Source organism: Pseudochaenichthys georgianus, chromosome 6 (assembly GCF_902827115.2).
Source record: "Pseudochaenichthys georgianus chromosome 6, fPseGeo1.2, whole genome shotgun sequence".
Lineage (NCBI taxonomy): Eukaryota > Metazoa > Chordata > Actinopteri > Perciformes > Channichthyidae > Pseudochaenichthys > Pseudochaenichthys georgianus.
Window position 1 is genome coordinate 13,631,318 of NC_047508.1, and position 19,894 is coordinate 13,651,211.

The window sequence follows — 19,894 nt, forward strand, 5'->3', positions numbered from 1 at the left end:
TTTACAAAAAGCATTTCCAAAACCTGAAAACCTTTCAACTCCTTTTGTCATTTGAACTTTGATATCACATGTTTAATACCAAAAGGAATCAAAGGTCTTGAAAATAAAACCACAGAAATTATAAATAATTGTTCCTGCACTGGTGTTTGAATTTGGGGTATTATTTATGTTAACTATGTTCTCAGTCAGCCCTTGCACTGGTTGTTCTCCCATCCAGCAGGCAGAGCAGCGCGGTTTGATGGATCACATCGGAAGAAGACGAACAAGACCAACTTCCGGCTCGGACCGGGTATCGTCCAATCAGCATCGACTCCAGAAGTGCCGGGGCAAATAATACTTTCATGCATGTTGTGCTACTGCTTAGCAACATTGAATAAGAGTTAAACTCTAAATACATTCACCCGAGGAATACAGACAGGAACATACTTACTTCAGTCCTACACAACAGGTAGGAAGTGGGTCTGCCTCCAATTCAATATTCACTTTTCAACTTCTCGCAACTGCGTGCATGTGAGAGACCGTTAGCAATGCAGCCTGCTAGCTCTCTATAGTGCGCCATTCTTTTTTGAAATAAACCTAACTAACTAATGTAGCATACAAGAAAGTTAGGCCCGGGAAATACGTTTTCTTAATAAGAGGTTCTCGTTATATTTGTAACTTTGTTATTTATGTACCTAAACTAGTTAGCCAAGGGGTTAGCATTGTGCTAAAATAATGTGAGTACCAGGGCAGTCCATGCCCGCGCTGTAGTTGTCATCCTGTTTACGTGAGCTGTCAAGAGCGGTGTGGCACCTGTATGTCTAGGCTACAGATAGTTTACTCCCGATTTGTCTGAAATGTGCTTTGGATTTTGCTCTGATTATTCCGATGTGAAGGTAAAGGGTTGTGGGCAAATTAAGACAGACCAGACTATATAAAGATGTTAAACATTCAGTGAAAAATTGACCGTTGCCAGAAACCTTCACCTCAAAAGCATCAAGTATACATCACCGCAAAAAACAATTGCTTTATATATATTATTAAAGACTATGTCTCACGAGGTGAAATATAACACAGGACAGACCTGTTGGAGTGAAGGCAGATGAACTTTTCACTTAAGTCTTCTGAATGTTTGGGGTACTTTAGCTGTAGCATCTGTCTCATCATACAACATGTCTATGCATCAGTAAAGTCGTGTTTGTTGTATGAAATAGTGGACACCCAGTGTGCATTTTAATCCTCAGATTGAAGCTAAGATTTACCATTTCAACCTCATGGTTATTTCATGTGTGATCAAATCTGCTGTACCACAGACTATTAGCCAAAAAGAGAAGCAGCCTCACTGTCCAACTAGTTCCAGGACTCACTTTGTTCTGTAGACTGAATCTCCTGGCACTAATCCAAGTATAGCGTCTTTTTTGTATTCATTTCTTATAATAGTCTTAAACATTTTTTTTTTTTAAATACCCGTCATAACAGTCTTATTTTTATTTAATTTAGTTTTGCTATGTATTCTAATTTGTTTATCTTTGTATGCACCACTAAAACAAATTCCCCGTATGTGTAAATATATATGTATATGTGGTAGTAAAACCCATTCTGATTTGTGTTGTACTCACACACTCTTGTCCTCTCTCTACAGGTATGGATGCAGAGGGTTTTGGGGAGCTGCTGCAGCAGGCAGAGCAGCTCGCAGCCGAGACAGAAGCTGTGTCAGAGCTGCCGCATGTTGAGAGAAACCTCCAGGAGATCCAGCAGGCGGGCGAGAGGCTTCGATCCCGCACCCTGACTCGCACCTCGCAAGATGCTGCTGATGTAAAAGCGTAAGTTAGACGTCTGATGCAAACAGGGTCCTGCTTCATAGACAAAAAATGTCCTTTAAACCACTATGTTACTGTTAAGTGTTCACATAACCTTAATAGATCGTAATACAAAACCATCTGCTTCCGTAGGGTAAACAGTTGTTTACTTACTACTGATGTGCAGCTTGTATGTGCCCTTTTATTCTGGTAATTGTAGATAATTATGTTTTCAAAATGTTTTATTTATTTATCGGTAGGACCTTTAAAGCCAATTTCATATGGTACCTTTCCATAGTTTTCATGGCTTCCATAACACTTATCTGAAAATGACACCCATTGATTTTCACACTTAACATTTTCATCTGAATTTGAAAGTGGCCTTGGATAATATTAATACTGTATTCATTACAATTAATACTGTATTCATTACAATTGGCTTTCCTAATGTTGATCCCCTGTGAGGGAACTTTCAATTGTTTCTATTATGAAATATGGTAGTCATTTTTAAATATTCAACCCTTAACACTAGAACCTCCAGGGGTCGCTGTATACCTAAACCCGCCAACGGGTAAAATGTACCCACTATTAGAATGCATTGATTTTCAAGGTGCAATGTTCTTTTATTTATCACACTAGAACACGGTTAACAGTGAGTTTTGATAGCACAGTGATGAAACCTATACCAATAGAATATGTGGACTCTCAGCTTTCATATGATATCTAGTTTGTGCAGATGGCATGAAGTATGAAATATTGCTAACGTAAGTTATGTGCAAAGTGTCTCTCTATCTCTCTATCTATCTATCTCTATCTATCTCTCTATCTATAAGGAACCCCAGTAAACAACAGGCGGTGCTATAGCAACACGTCATGTTTATGTTTATCAATAGCGCGAAAATCACTGCATTTTCTATAAGGTAAATATTACCCGCTGGCAGTTTAACTAAAGGTGTGCGGCTGCTACCGTGAGGAAATATCTGCCTGAAATTACAATGGGCTTCAATGGAGGAATGTTGAACGTTTTTGTCACTTCATGCCCTCAAGAGGCATTTTGTTTAATTTTTTTAAAACATTTTTTTAAAATGTTCAACCTAGGAGAGGTTTTCCTATGTTTTCCATGAAAAAATATGTCTGAGGAGTGTAAGGTTTGGGAATTATGGCAAGTTTAAAACATTTTTGGGGGAGCATTTCGAGCTGTCTTGCACTCTGTTTTGAGATCAAAGCACTCGAGAGCCAAACACGGACAAAGTGTGTTGTCATGCGTAGAAATTGTGAATTACTGAGATTAGGCACGTTAATAACGTTTTAATGAAGTTGACTACAGTATATTCATATTTGTCAGTGCTTTCATGTCAATTCGGCGACATAAACATAAATGATCGTGGTGAAGATGATGATTACATTAGGATTAAAAATCGGGAGTGAGAGCTGCTGAATTTCCTCCCGTCGGATGTGATATAAAAACAAATCGATTATTTTTGTGGTTGTAAACTCAAGTGGATGAAACTACATTTATTAGTGCTTTCATGTCAATTCGGCAAACATATGATACATTCAATAATCGTTTGTTTGTGCCGGTCTGCATTTCCTGATGAGAAAACAAACCGATGCTTTTTGTAGTTGTAGTAGGCACCAACAACATGGATTAAACGTGTGTTTTTTTTACCACAATGTTGGGGAAATTAATGGATAAAATGCACGGATTATTATTATTATTCCCACTCCGATCGGGACACTAGGTCCACCGTTTCCCCGCAGCGAGGCTCCCCCCGTTGACAATTTACGTGGGCTGGGTGCAGTGGCGGACTGGCCATCGGGACGAATCCCGATGGGCCGGTACCGAAGTGGGCCGGTCGGATAAGTAACTAGCACATCCCCCATAGGCGGCGCGTGAGGCTCAGGTTTGAGAAGGCTAAATCACTTCTTTTACCTGACGCTGCCCGCCTCTGGCGTCTATAGAAAAGAGATTGACTCAGTGTGCGGAGTTTAAATCTCAAGTCATATTACAGGATAAAGAAAATATAGTTTAAACTGCCGTATGCAGAGAAGACGCCGAGGTGTCGCACTTATCATTCATATTACATCATCAATCAGTCGATCATCGATCATATAATATCATAATATATCATATATTTCCTTATCTGAGTCAGCTTCTCCAGCCGTATCTGGCCGTGCAACACTTACAGTGTCACAGACTGGATGCAGAAGTATTATTTAACACATTATGTTGACGAAACACTCGAGACAAATGTAATTAAAGTCAGATCCACTCGTGTCTTAGACGTGAACGCGCTCTCAGCTGGAGAGAGAAACCCTGGCTTGATTTACCGAGTTGATAACCAGCATCGTAGGACCGCTTAGCGAGATCTCGTTTGTTAGTTTGTTGTTGTTAGTTTGTTTGTTACTCAAACATATCCAGGGTCTGTTGAACTGGCTTCATAGTACAGGGCACAGGTGGCGAGCCGCGCTAAGGTCAAAGACACAGACATTATACATTATATTTGTATTTTACCAGGATGCAGTGACACAAATATTTACATATTTACATTTACTATCTACAGCACCCGCCGCCCCTGACATCCCCCACTCCCCCCGTTGACAATTTACTAGCGGTACCGAAGAGGCCGGTCGAGAGTCCCGGGATGATTTGTAGTCCCATTCCACCACTGGCTACATGACCGTATGATCGCCCATATTGACGCACCTCATTCCTAAACTTCTAACAGATACAACATAAACCGATCCTTCAGCCTCATATGAGCTCTCAGACACGTTCAACATTAACCTGTCATCGCTGTCTGAGCTTGCTGCTGTGTGCGCCGTCGTGCGTTTACATCTGACTGTATATATATAAAGGTTTTCATGCAGATGCTGGGATCCTGGACGGTGCAGCTGGAGCGCTGTGCCCGCAATGACGTCACCCATCATTTGGCGGGACTTGAAGAATCCGCGAGAAGATCCAGAAAATTGTCAACATTGAAGGCAGATTAATGGTTATCAAAGTACAAATATCCAAAATCAGTTCAGTAACGGTTTTCAAGGGGACAATATTTACTCAAATTGATGGGTTTGGATGATGGGGGGAAAACCGTGTCACAGGCTCTTTAAGATCTGGAAAGGCCTCTCTGCTAAGCTCCAAACTAAATTCAATATCTCAAAAAGTTTAAAAGATATCAAAAATCTGAATAGGAATTGAATAGCTGAAGGTCTTGTGATCATTTGAAATTTAGAATGAAGTGTCTAGCTGAAATTATGTGGAAGGAGAAGCATTTGGCGCAAAGTGTAGGAAAACAGGATTTGAAGGCATCTCCCATTGACTTCATTGTTAAAAAATTGTTTAAAAAGCTGAATATTTCAAAAAGTACAACATATTTTGAGAAAGTTGAAGGTTTTCCATCGATTCCTGAACAGACTGAATAGTTTAATATTTGAATGGTTTCTGTAGCTGAAAATAAGCTGAAGTTATGGAGAGCCAAAGTATTGGCTGAAATAAGGGGAAGAATAAAGATTTGAAGAACTATAGTTATTAGTGCGACTGCTGTTTACAGCATTTACAGCAAGTGTGTTAGGTGTAACTCTTGTGTGTTTCGTTCCGCTCACCGGTCCGGCGGGCGAAGCTGCAGGATTTCTGCTTCACACACACACGCTGCATACCGCTATTTTACTCTCTTTTTCGGACACCTTAAAATAATGCCAGACCGGTGAAGCCATTTTGGCGAGCTTGTTTTGCCGCACACAGAGAAAAGTGTCATGTATTTTACGTCATGCGATCGGCTCTCACGATCAGCATGTTTTGAGAGCACCGATCGATCGGTAGAGAATGAGTATCGGCCGATCTCGATCTGTGACCGATCGATCGGAGCATCCCTAATTCTTAGTTTAATTTCTCTTATAAATTCCTCCAGACTAACCCTGTGTAATTGGATTGAACCGTAAGCCTGTTCTGCCCTCTAGTGGTGGTCTAGCCCAACTACAGTTAGTCAGTCTAGCTTTTAGTTGAGTCTTTCCATTTGATTCATTCAACCCTAACTGCGTCTCTTTCTCACCCTCAGGTCAATCCTCCTTGGTTCCAGAGGTTTAGACATCTTCCACATTTCCCAGAGGTTGGAAAGTCTAAGTGCAGCCACAACGTTTGAGCCCCTGGAGCCGGTCAAAGACACTGACATACAGGTATGAAAAAGCTTATAGGCCATGAGGCTTACTGTCTGCTAGCTCTAAAGTCTTATCATACTTGCATAGATGGGTTTCACCAAAGATTGACTCACCTTTTTACATTGTTTGAGATGTCATAACAACAGAGATTGATTTAAGCTTGGCATGACATGGAGAAAGATAGCTTTTTTCCACCTGGTTAATCAGCTAACCAGGGAACAACATTTGTTTTAGGGCCAATGTAACGTTAATTAGCTACATATAATGACATCTGAACTCAAAATACATTTATTTAGAAAACACAACTGTTGGTTGGAATGTGTAACTAGGGGCTCGCTAGGGCCGAGGTTCAGGGGTCACTGATTAAAAACATACACACAGGCAACTCGGTAAGATTCTTATTACCATAGAGCAATAAGCTTTAGCTTGACATACAGGCATTATTTTAGCAATTGATAGATAAAAGTTATTGCGGTTATAGAAGATGTACTGATAATTATAATAATAATAATAATAATAATAAAGCTTTATTTATATAGCACTTTTCATACAGCAGGTGCAGCTCAAAGTGCTTTACAAAATGGCACACATCATAAATTAAAACAAGAAATTCCCCTCAATAATATAAACTTAAGGATCATTATAATAGAGGTTGAATGATTAAAAGATAAACTTGAAAGGAAATTTCGCTTATTTTACTGTTAAATAATATAGGTTAAAATGTAAAACCTATAAAACAATATAAAATGAAGTAAATAATAAAGACTAAAAGTCCATAATCGTCCAGGAGTGACGTTTGGTCAGTGTCCGTGGCGTGCAGTTGTAACGCTCCTAGTCTCCTTCAGCTTCATAAAGGGACGCAAATAGCTTTCAACTGATTGCAATGTATTCCCATCTGCGGCGGGATTTGACGCTCATGGAAGCACGGCATTCGTTTGTGTCGGCTGCCCTTATAGGCAATGTGAGCGTCCATTCCCATTGGATAACGGAGAATTGTAGACCCGGAAGTAAGTATTCCTCTTACTGTCGATTGATTTTACAGTGATATCTGCACTACTCATCGACTAAAAACACCAGATTATCCTTGTTAATTACACAACATTGATTGGTTTAAATTGTGTGCAATGCTTTTGTATTTTTCCCCTTCGATTCGGAGAAACAAATGTTTTTTCGGAGTAAAGGATGGCAGAACACTACCCAGAATCCCCAGCTATCGTTTGGCCTACACCATGTGCTCTGTTTGACAAACCCCGTTTTTTTTCACCATTCATTCCAATGGCTGGCGTCTATGTCACGTGATCTTCAAATTTCTCCCTGCAGAAAAAGAAAACATGGCCGAACTTCGTTTTATTCTCAGTGGAAAATGCCTATTTTAAAGTTAGTTTGGCCATTAAAATGCGTTTTGATGTCATTTGATGCGAGAAATATGAGTTGTTATTTCAGATTATGTGTGCAGTGGATGTACATGATCTTTAGTTTGCTAGTTATTCATTTCAGAAATAAAACCAGCTTGAAATGCTATTTTGGTCTGTTACTCCTTTTTGTTTTAGTTTCTGTTACCTTGTAGGTGCTTGTACTGTTAAGTAACCTGAAAAATAACCATAATAACCGACATGAAAAAATATCGTGATATATATCGTCTATCGTGATACTGCTTGAAAAATATCATGATAATATATTTTTCAATATCGCCCACCCCTATACCGAAGTGTATAAAATTGAGAACGTGAACAACTTCTTGGAAGTAATCTCAGGTGCTGCGTCGCAGCATTCAGAGTAATTTGCTCAAATTGGGTTCAACGCATCATAGAGCGAGCAAGTCATTTCATTGGACGAGAGGCATACTATGAGAGCTGGTCAGAGGGATGCGTTCAAATGTAGTCAGTAATTTGAGGAAGTGTCAAAATGGCGAACGCAGATAAAGTTGAGCTCGAAAGTCCTCCAGCATCATTGAAGTCTCCGGTTTGGGAACATGGTTTCGCAGTTACGTACAAGGATGACGGACAAAGACAGGTGGACCGAACCAAAGCTGTTTGTCGGCATTGTTCAACTAACATTGGTTACGCGGCTGGCAATACATCAAACTTGCACACTCATTTGAAAAGGCATCACCCAAACGTGAATATCACCGGTACCAAAAGAAAAAAGACTGAATTGCTAACCCAACTCCCGCTAGCATTTAAGCCTCCACCACTCGCAAAAAGTTCAGACCGAGCCAAAGCTATTACAAACGCCAAATATCCTTATGTTGCCATGTTAGCAAAGCGCTACCTGGCTGTATCTGCTACCTCTGTCCCTAGCGAGAGGGTGTTCTCCACAGCAGGAGACATTGTTAGTGCCAGCAGATCTGCCCTTTCGGCAGCCATGTGGACAAGTTCATCTTTCTTTAAAACAACATGAACATACAATGACAAGCAAGTCCTAATGTCAAACTGGCTGCTTAGGTACTAGTACAGTACAGTACAAATACAGATTATTTCAGTTCATCGAAAAGCTGCACCTTAATGTTTATTTTATTATATTTTGTATTTATTTGAGTGAATATTCATAGTTTAATAATAATTAAAAACCCAAAACTAATAGTTTATGTTTTGTGAGTACTAGTACAGTAAAGTTCAAATACAGATTATTTCAGTTCATCGAAATGCTGCACCTTAATGTTTATTTTATTATATTTTGTATTTATTTGAGTAAATACATTATTCACAGTTTAATAATAATTTAAAAAAAATGTTTTATGTTTTGTGATAATTTTTTCTGCTGTACCGAAAACGAACCGAACCGTGACCTAAAAACCGAGGTACGTACCGAACCGAAATGTTTGTGAACCGTTACACCCCTAATATATACACAAAAACACGTGGGTTTGCTATCCTGGCTCCAAAATGGTGTAATGAGCTCCCCATTGAAATCAGGACAGCAGATAGCTTGCACACCTTCCGGCGCAGACCGAAAACTCGTCTCTTTCGACTCCACTTCGAGCGATAGAATTGCTAACAAAACCTGATGTATTTATATGATTCTGTTTTCCTCAAGTTTGTATCTTGTTGGTCGAACACACTTATTGTAAGTCCCTTTGGATAAAAGCGTCAGCTAAATGCAATGTAATATAATGTAATGTAATATATATTATTTTTACACCTGCCTTGAAGTTGTCACGTGTAAGAAATAATTCAAGTCAAACACTGAACGGTGTTGTAGAGTTTCACCGAATACAAAAAAAGATGTGTGTCCACTTATGCGGCTTTCACACCAGCGCTTTTCCCTTTCTAGCTCAGAGCGGGAGCTTTTCTGGTTCAGCTCCGGTTTCCCTTTTCAGCTCCCGCTCTGTGCACACCGCCCACTGGCGCCCCAGAGCTGCCCCTGCTGCGTCATGACGTCACCGTTTACATCGCTGATTTGCTCCCCAACGGCAGCCATTACGGCGCTCACAACAACAACAACAACAGCGTCGGGTCGATGATCGTGTTGCTTTTAATCACACGAAGCCAGAATAAATTGAATAACGACTTCTCCAACCTTATACTTTTCTCCAGAGTGCCGTGGTTCATTGTTTATTAATGTGTTTCTGCAGCATTTACCGACCGCTGCAGTATTGGCTGCTCTTCCACGGGAGTTTATTATCCCGTTAGCTCCCGGTTAGCTCACACTGCAGCGGCCGCTCTAAAGTATTCACTGTCCGACTCACACAAGCAGCTGATGCATATCCCCAGTTCCCTTAGCCTAAGTGAATGTGTGTCAGTCTGAATTGACACTGTTTGGTATCACAACGCTGTTATGAAAGTTTCTCTGGTATAAAACGGGTGATGTTGGCATAGCAACCGATGCTAAACTGACTACTTGCATCCGATAGCTGCAATAATACAAAACAACACGTCTGCCTCTCTCCACAATGATCTATAACAGCGAACGGATGGTCAAAGTAAGGCACAAATAAACAGAATCACACGAAGCCTGGGGGGTATACTACGAAGCAGGATTTTCGCTTAGCCGGCTAAATTCAGGGAAAACTCCGGCTTTCCGGTCCTACGAAGCTGGTTCTCTTTTGAGCAGGCTAGATCTCCATGGTAACTTATGCTTAGCGGCTAACCTGGTCGGGACCAGGTTAGGTTGCAGGCTAAGAGCTCAACTCAGTGAAAGCACTGCCTGCTGACCAATCAGAGCTCAGTGTGCGGAGTTTAAAGCGATCAAGTCATATTACAGGAGAAAGGAAATACAGAAAGCTGCCGTTGCAGGAAAGACGGCCGGCAAAAATCACCGACTGTGTGAACGTGAACATTAATAGAATATCACCTCCATCTTCAGAGCAATCTGACTATTATAACATTAGCGTTAAGAAAGCTTACTTAAATATCGGCCACAACATAAGTAACCGGATCAGAGTAACATTAAGTACAGTCCGTGGCATATCACTTCATAATGTATCATATATTTCCTTATCTGAGTCAGCTGAGCCGTATCTGGCCGTGCAACACTCACTGTGTCACATACTGTATGCAGAAGTATTATTTTAAGCAACACATTAAGTTGACGAAACACTCTCGAGTCAAATGTAATTAAAGTCAGATCGTGTCTTAGAGACGGGGCAGTGATATCATAAACCTGTTAATGTACGCATTCAAACACTTTTTCCAGCTGTATTCACCTTGCAGGTGCAGCTATGTGGCTTTGATCCTGGATAAAGTGTTTAAGTCATAGATGTTTAAAGTGTAACTTCTTCATATGTCTAATATTATAGTTGACTTTTCATTCAGGAAGTATGACGCTGCGCTGTCAGTACGCTTCTCCATGTTTGTGATTGGTCGAATGCTCCAAATACCACCCCTTTCATGTGAACGCGCACCTAACTAGATAGGACACGGCTGGCTTGAGCGATCCACTTGATAACCCGCGTCGTAGTACAGTTTAGCGAGAGCGCGTATGTTTTGGATTAGGCCAACCGGCTAACTCAAACATATCCAGGTTAGGTTGAACCAGCTTCGTAGTATAGGCCCCAGGTTAGTGTTGCCTGACTTTATAAAGTGTGTTTATAGGCACTACTGCTTGTAGGCAGGCATAACAGTCAACCCATGGGAGGTGGGTTTAGTTTCCTGCACGCCTCGACGTAAGAGAGACGCAAGCGACGTCGCCTCTTAGCTCCAAAGCTCTTGCCTCTGGACCGACAATTTTTTGGAGCTGGAAATGAAGCGGATTTCGGAGCTAAGAGCCGGCGCCGCTGCGGTGTGAACAGGAAAACCCGGCGCTTTTCAGGCTCCAGCTCCGAGCCGGTGTGAAAGGGGCATTTGTCATCTTTAGGACAAATATAAACCATATATGATACCTGGCACATATTGCATGTTTCCAAAGTACACCACAGATGAATACAACCACAGTACACTGTGGTTGTATTCATCTGTGGTGTACACATTGCCATTCAGAGAAATGTAGCTGCGCTGTCAGAAAACATACTTGTCACATTTATAGTAGATTTGTAGTTTGTCATGTTTAGTTTAGGCCTAAGAAGATGGTTGGTATATAAAATGATTGGTAGTCAGCTTTAACTGTGAACAAGGGAGTGGACGTGTTATAGTAGCTTTACTCTTCCAATGCCATTACAATCTGTGGATGCAAAAGCCAATTTCACTAAAAGCTTTTCAAGGTCATCAGACTGGTGTACTGTTCACACTAAAACAACGTTCTGCCTTTCAGTCCTGCAGTCTTGTCTTGAAGTCGTTTTTTTTCACGTTACATGACGGTAGTCGTGTTTAGACAAGGAAGAAAGAAAATGACTATATTACTATATGTCTCGTTTTAGTCTGACATGTAATAGAAGGGCATTCTAATTTGGTGCAGTAAAGAGCGGGTTTCTGAAATGGTAACAAACAAGGATCTGTACTAGGGATGCACGATATTGGTTTTTGAACCGATACCGATAACTTCCTGCTTCTCAAGACCCGATACTGATAATAATATAATATATATATATATATATATTAAATGTACCTGTAGTTTTTGCACACCTGGTGGTAAAAAAAGAACTAGTAGTGAGCAAATGACATGAGCATTACTACTATGAACAAAACAAAGCCAAGAACAGTTTTTGACTCTTCAAAGTGACCATATTATTTCCCCAAATAAATATAATTGAGTCAATCAGTCAATGTCAATGTGTTTCCCTGAACAATGAGTGAACAATGAGTGGTCCATATTAAGAAATGGAAACAACTATTACCTGCATTACTCTGGCAAACTTCTTGCCTTTTTCAAAAGCCTCGTCGATAGGTAAAAGCCCCCGGTGCCTTTGCAGCTGGCTTTGGATTCGCCGCTAGTTTAGCAGCGCAGGCGTCTTCGTACGCTTTGAACACCCATCGTAGCGATGGCGATGTTTCAGGTGGACTGATCAGGTTGGCAGTATTATAGCTCGTTGCCTGTTTCCCTCCTCGTGGAACTTCTGCATTGCATTAATACAAATAGCAAGCGAACCTATCTAACTCTGAAACTTGAAGTCACAGCCAGGCATGAGTTGGGGAGCGCTGGATTTGTGAAAAAACTCCCCTCTTCCTAAACCACTAATACCACAGTACTGGCAAAACGGGAGGAGCCGAGTGAAAAACAAGCGCCCCCTCATCCCAATCCACCCACACCGCAAGTATTTCTTTCTTTTTTTTTACCCAAAAAATATATTTTATATTATCGGGGCTATTAATACTTTTATCGGGTTTATCGGGATGACGTCATAATTCCTAATATCGGACCGATAATTATCGTGCACCACTAATCTGTACCTCATCTTTACTCTTTTCCTCTACTTGACTCCTTTTGACCTCTCTCTTCCTCTGGTTCAGAGAAGTTGCTGCATCCGTCTTTACCCGCTCATTCACTGTCTGCCTGTCATTCTCTTACATTCACTCATCTTCCAATTCTCTTCGTCAGCGGATTATTCTACCCTGGCAGGGTTGACTGACTGGAAGAGCACTAGCTTCTGGCAACTTGGACACACACACACACACACACACACACACACACACACACACACACACACACACCACACACACACACACACACACACACACCGCACACTCTGTTCTTACCCTTTTCCCCTTATTGGTTTTCATAAGAATATACATTACGTTTTTCAATTTTAAATGCATTATGGGGCTTTCACAAACCATATAACATCTCCATCACATCTTAGTGTAGTGATAGTAATTTAACACTTAAAGGGGCCTGATTATGCTAATGTTCAGGTTATTTATTTTCTGCCTGTACTTTGACATGTTTACATTTAATGTAAAAGGTGCCATGTCTGCTCTGATTGGTTAGCTGGCCGGCTCTGTTGTGACAGGTCAATCGTTTAGAGATGTCCAGTCTTCCAGATGTTTTATCCTAATGTTTACAATGCGTCGAAGCTCTAGCCAATATAAGCGCAAGTGTCACATTGTGATGTCACTATGCGGCGGAAGTAAACAAAGAATGGAGGTGTTTTAAGCTGGAGGAGAGAATCTCCCTCCAGTGTGAACTTTGGGATTTGAGCCTTTTCAGGACCAGTTACATGCACCTATATAACACCACTACAGGAAAGGGAAAACCCTCCCAAAAGCACAATAGGGCCCCTTTACCTGTACCTCATGTACACATAATCATATACATTTTAACACCTCCACAAACTAAATCCTCAAAAAGGTCAATCCCTCTAGCAAAGTGACAACAAAATGAAAAGATATCATTTTTCACAGCGGTATTCTTAATAGTATACATTGCAGTACAAGGTATTTGGGTTTCTTCTTTTCTGGTCACTCATTGTGTCTGAATAGCTTGCCAACACTGAGGTGAGTAGTCATCTATTAAGATGGCTGCTGGCACTCTGGGAATACTGTTTTAATTAAGATCATTACATGTTGTACAAACAGTGGACTATAATTGCAAATTGTGACTAATTGTGACTCTAATCTCACTGGGTGTGTTTGGCTCGATGACGAGGAGTTAAAAAAAAAAGATTGGCCTCAGGAGGACACTTTCAGTGAGAAATAACAAAACCACACGGAAAGCTTCATTCTGATCAACACCAAGCCACACTGCTGCCTCTCTCCCGCGGGTCCCCATTTAACATCCTGCTGGGAGTGATATTGCAGTCATTTGAGGTCACCAAGTACACTGAGGGGGAAATAGGTTAATTGGAGCTGAGATATAACAGGGACAGCAACCAAGGCCGGATTAACCATATGGGCAACCAGGGCAAGTGCCCAGGGGCCCTTGAGCAAGAGGGCCCTCAGTGACAAGATGAAAAAAATATATATATATTATTTTACTTATTATTTTTTTTCGGGCACAACCTCACTCATCATACATTGTTTTAAATTACACTCACTCTTCGCCATAAATAACACAGCTTTTCTATAGGGTCCAAATTAATATATTTTCTAAACCGTCTCTGTATACTGTAGGTCTCACTCAAGCCCCCAGGAAGTGTGCCGGACTCTGATGAGAATATTCGTTGTGGCCAAATGGCAGTACTACACCTCCGTTAGGTTGCTGGGTCCGGAAACACTTTTTACCATTGATTTACATTGGGAAAGAGTGGTCTGTAAATCTTTGGATAATCTTTTTTAAACTACCCAGTATGAACGTTTGTATAGCCCTTATTAAAACATTCGGTCCTCAAGTTGTAAAATGTGTTTAATAACATTATTCTGAGAGTTATTTTCCTCAGCATTATGAACGTGCATCCAACCCACGGGACCACGCTGCCCGGCACGTTCGTAACTAATAAAACTCCTTGTGTACTTGTACAGCCAGCCAGTCATATCTTGGCATTACGTGGGGTGCTGCTCTGAGGTTTTGAGTGATATTACCTAGGTATCCTGAGCCATACACTGCCTTGGGATCTTATCCATTGTATCTTTGTCTTGTGATTTTTTACTAAAAGGGCAAAAGGCTAGACCTTACTTTGGTTGAACTATGTGGCTGCGTCCCATGCTTTTGACAAATCGGTGTGCGATTTGACATGCCAGATTGACTGAAAATTCTAAATATTGGTCATGTTGGTATGATTGGGTAGGCGTGGTGTTACTTGTTGGTACGTGGGTTGGGGGGGGGCCATGAGCGCTCAGTGCCCTGGAGGTACTAATCCGGCCTTGACAGCCATCACAAAACAGGATGACACACTTGTAGGACAAAAGGAAACCACAGAGTGTTGCGGTATTCCTAACACACAGGCTCTTACACATGTCTATGTTCATTACATTGTAGGCATTAGTCTAGTATTAAATGTTAGATATCAATTGGATTCCTCATTTCATAATACACATGAAACACCTAGAAATAGCTCAAACGTACCCAGACATCTAAAAGGAAATGCTTGTATTTCAAAGATGCAGCAATAGAGACCAAGGTGACAGATCTGTTGGCCCTTTGTTCTGGGAAACAGCATTGTATCAGACACTCCGAGTCACTGGAAATGAAAGAGCAATGATCAATCAATGCAGTGCTTGTTTAACATTGACCTACCCCTTACTGACATGGTTGAAGTGTTTATTAACCTTCTTAAAGGCTTCCACTCAACTGTGCAAATTCTGTCTGCTCACAAGGTTCATTTGTGCCGCTTCCCTCCCTCCCTCCTCCCTCTCTTCCTCTGTTATTGTTCAGCCAAAATGCTGCATTTTCCTGAGCTCCATATGTGTCTGTCTCCACTCTTGATTTATAAATAAAGTTGCTTTAAATGATCCAAAGCCAATGGGATCAGGGCAGTTATGGAGGTTGATAGAAAAGACACAAAGAAAACACACGGTGTGTGAAATGTGTTTTTGTTTGAGTGATCTGATGCATGATCACACACATATAATGAGGGAATCGATGTGCGAATTATTTGTGTGTGTGTGTGTGTGTGTGTGTGTGTGTGTTTTCTAAACACATATTTAGAGAGAATCAAATTATAAACGTTCTATAGAAGACACAGACAGTTCCAGTGTCCACATTTTTAAGCTTTACTGACTGACTACTTATGTGCAGAAAGTCTACGCGAACTGGCCGGGGACAACAGCTGGAAATAAGCCATGTTGGCTTAAACTGCCCCATCTACTGTTTTTTTTTAGTTAATTAATTGGGACTGTTCCCGAACCCATAAACTACTCAAATAAACTAAATGCGTTGCTTTCTAAATCTTGGTTTCCATCTGTTTGTCTCTGTGTATAGTGCATACATTTCCCCCCCCACCCCCTTTAACATCTGCTCAAATGCAAAGGAAGCAGATGAGTAAACAAAATAATTGTGTTTTAATTTCATTGTGTTTAGAGTGAATACTAGTATAGAATAAGTAACTTTTAAATGGTATCACTCCCATTGCTTGAAAAAAATGTTGATGCTTAGTTTGACATCATCTCCAAGTATTACCAATGGACTCTAAATGGATGGACAACATGTCATGGTAATGAGGCCGTTTTCCATAATGTCATAGTCAGTATAATTGATACATGTATGCCATGTAGGGTTTGGTATTATTTGGATTGCATTTATTAAGATTCTGATTTAAAGAGGCCCTTAATATGGGACATCTCTAAGCAGTTGACCAATCACAACAGAGCCGACCAGCTAACCAATCAGAGCAGACTGGGCTCTGGTTTCAGACCGAGGGTGTGAAAAACGGTGCTGCTGCAGTATGAGGAAATAAAGAGCTTTTTTAAACATGTCACAGGAACAAAATACTAATATGAACCTGTAAATGAACTCTCTAAAGAAGTGTGGTTCTCGCTTAAAGTATAGATGCAAGCATACTTATCAGGGATAGAGACAGAAGCTCCAAAAGCATCTGTGAATAAAGAGCATCTTTCTTAACCGATCCCCCCCTGATTCTTGGACCCAAACAGATGACCAGCTGAAACAACATAACATTTGAATAATGTCCTTCCTTTAGATGCTTTATAAAGGACACCCCCCCCCCCCCCCCCCCCCCCCCCCCCGCATGTTTTTTTTTTTATATAGAAGATGACCGTCTCATTACGCCTTCAATTTACTGGAATTACATCGGAGTCATCGCCAATGAACTCACATAGTCTCTTGTTGTAGATACGTCCTATAAGCCTCTGTTGCAACAATGAAATCAATGTTCTATGATCTGCAGGTTTTGCACATTAATCTTATGTTCTGTGTTTGTTAACAGTCATGGAGTGAATCGCTTTAGTTTGTTTTCTGGCCAATTCTGTGTTATAAAATAACATATAATATGGTACACAAAGGAGGATAGAAGCATAGAGGGTACGACAAAGTGAAAGGCGGAGAGCAGTGCTGGTAGAAAAAATGGCGACCGGCCTGCATTTCTTTTTCCCTGTCTCTGTGTCCTCATCTCACTTTTCAGTGTTCCATCTTCTCTGCCCTAGGACTCTCCTCTCTCTCTCTCTTCTCTCTCTCTCTCTCCTTTCTCCTAACCTCACCCCCCTCCTTCAGCTGGTGCCACGCCTACTCCTCCTTTCCTCTTTTACTTCCTTCCTCCCTCCCTGATTGATCCTTTTTTCCTCCCTCTCCCATTTACATCCCTTTCTCTCCATCCTATTCTCTTCTCCTGCCCACCCCAAACCCTTTTTAAATATAACACACACATCCCCTCAAGCAGTGATGGCATGCGTTCAGCAGATGCAGTTTGGCTAAGCCCAGAGCATCTGCCTGAAATAGACCAAACATACTGACATAGTTTACACTCTGTGTGTGTGTGTGTGTGTGTGTGTTGTGTGTATGATGTGTGTGTGTGTTGTGTGTGATGTGGTGTGTAGGTGTGTGTGTGTGTGTGTGTGTGGGTGTGTGTGATGTGTGTGGTTTTGTTGTGTGTGTGTGTGTGTTGTGTGTGTGTGTGTGTGTGTGTGTGTGTGTGTGGGTGTGGTGTGTGTGTGTGTGTGTGTGTGTGTGTGTGTGTGTGTGTGTGTGTGTGTGTGTGTGTGTGTGTGGTGTGTGTGTGTGTGTGTGTGGTGTAACAGGCTTCTTTTGCTCTGTTTGCATGCCTTTATCTGTGTCAGTTGCAATCGATTTCTGGCATACAGTGTCTCTCCGTGTGCTTATGAATGAGTGTGTGTCTAGCATAGATTTGTTTGCCCGTGGGCGCACACATTATCATCTTGCTGGCCTGCACATATGAAGCGGCTACATCCCATGTGTCTGTGTGTGAATGAGTGTTTGCAATGCCATGTTCACGAGACCACTACTAGAGGTGTGTAACATGCCTGCTTTGTGTGCTGTGACGGTAGGCCTTCATATAGGACCCCCCCCCCCCCCTTCCCTTTCTCTTCCAACATGTGCCTCCTAAACCCTTCATTAACTAAACATGACCCTTAAGAGCATGATTAGCCTCATTTCAAGACAGGATGTCGGAAGCCATCAAGCGAGGGGGAAAAAATCCATTACTATAATTGCATTGAGCTGAGGGAGGGAGGACAGAAGAAAGGAAGGATGCATAGATGGATAAAAAAAAGGAAGAAAATGAGTGGGACTGAGAGAGGGAGGAGGCGGAGGGCCAGGAGAGATGCTGGGATGAAGTGAAGGAGGGATAGAGAGAGAGAGGATGAGTGCTGATGAAGGGGGTGTCAGCTGATAGTGGGAACAGATTTTCTATATGAATCCATAGCTCCTTCTCGTGGATCCCCCCTGTGTCTGTGTGCCTCAGTTGGTACAGCCCTCCGACAATAAAACCACTCCAGTGAGTCTTGATGTGGCACTTTCACTCGGCGCGCCGGCACGGAGAGTCACTGGCCTGCTTTCGAAACGGGCAAAAGGCCTGAGAGTTGAAACACCATGCGGTTCGACGAGGCTCAGGGAACGCGCCCCAGCCCGGCGGTCCTGCTGCCGCCCCGGCAACGCAACACAGAGGGATGGAGAGGCGAAGCTGTCAAAGCCCAGACACCCTGGGCAAAGACAAAGAAAAGAAAAACTATTTTTTACTCTAATCCTTTGTCTCGTCCTGTCTTCTCATCTGTCAGGCAGGGCAGGGGTTCAGCATGAGTGAGTATAACCTATTCACATGATGCACACACATTACACACAGACACTCACAGACAGGCATGTGCTTTGTCTGTGACACTTTTTTGTCACCTGTCTTTTCCCCATCATGCTACACTATATTGGCGGCTGCGCCCACGGAAAGGATGATGGTGGTTACAAAAAGATTACTAATGACAGTACTTATTCAATATATAAACTTATATATACACATAATTGTATTTGTTCTGTAGCACTTTACATATGTGTTTTTATATTACACAGGAAGTAAAGGGTGTGGTTTCTCTCACACACACACACACAACACACACACACACACACACACACACACACAGACACACACACACACACACACACACAACACACACACACACACACCACACACACACAGTCGGGCACTGGCCAGCTTCTTGTCTCATGGCAAATGAGGACAGAACCACTCTTACTATATTCACGACGACTCCCTTCCTTCATTTCCCCTTTAACCGCTCTTTGACCGTGTCCTTACATAGCCTTTAGATTCCTCGAGACCATTTATCTCTACACCGTATTTCAGTGTGCAATAAACCAGATCAAGGCTTAAGAATCCGACCTGCTGAATTACACTGAACGTACAGTAAGGTGGCATTCAGACGCAGACAGTGTGACTATCCTGACTGGAGGCTTGTAGAACCAGGGCCTGTGTGTGCCGGCACAGAGATTAAGCACATTCGTGCATGTTAACGTACGTATTCGACAACACACGCTCACAATAATTACAGACATTTTAAAGGATCTGTTTTATATGATTTTCTAAAATATGGTCATCATTCTTTGGTTTACAATAAAAAAGAAAGACTAGACCTTGAATCTACATTCTTAACCCAGTTCATCTGTTATAGAAACACATCTACGCTTTGTGTTTTAACGGCATTGGAGTTTTTCCTCTAATTAGTCTAATTATTAAATGTTCTTTTGTGGCTCTGTTCCTGTTTCTGGGCTGTCTGGCTGCAGATCTCTGAGGA

The 19,894-nt window shown here is 41.6% G+C and overlaps 1 protein-coding gene across 1 annotated transcript in view; it reads left to right on the plus strand.

Annotated features, from left to right (window-relative positions):
• The first annotated feature begins 228 nt into the window (after window positions 1–228).
• The window catches only part of nup93 (nucleoporin 93), a 35,975-nt gene continuing 16,309 nt past the window's right edge, over window positions 229–19,894 (plus strand). Inside the window, exons 1-3 of the mRNA XM_034085917.2 lie at window positions 229–448; window positions 1,622–1,802; window positions 5,834–5,951. Of these exons, the coding sequence (XP_033941808.1) occupies window positions 1,624–1,802; window positions 5,834–5,951 (297 nt within the window). The 5' untranslated portion in view covers window positions 229–448; window positions 1,622–1,623. The remainder of the gene's footprint in view (window positions 449–1,621; window positions 1,803–5,833; window positions 5,952–19,894) is intronic.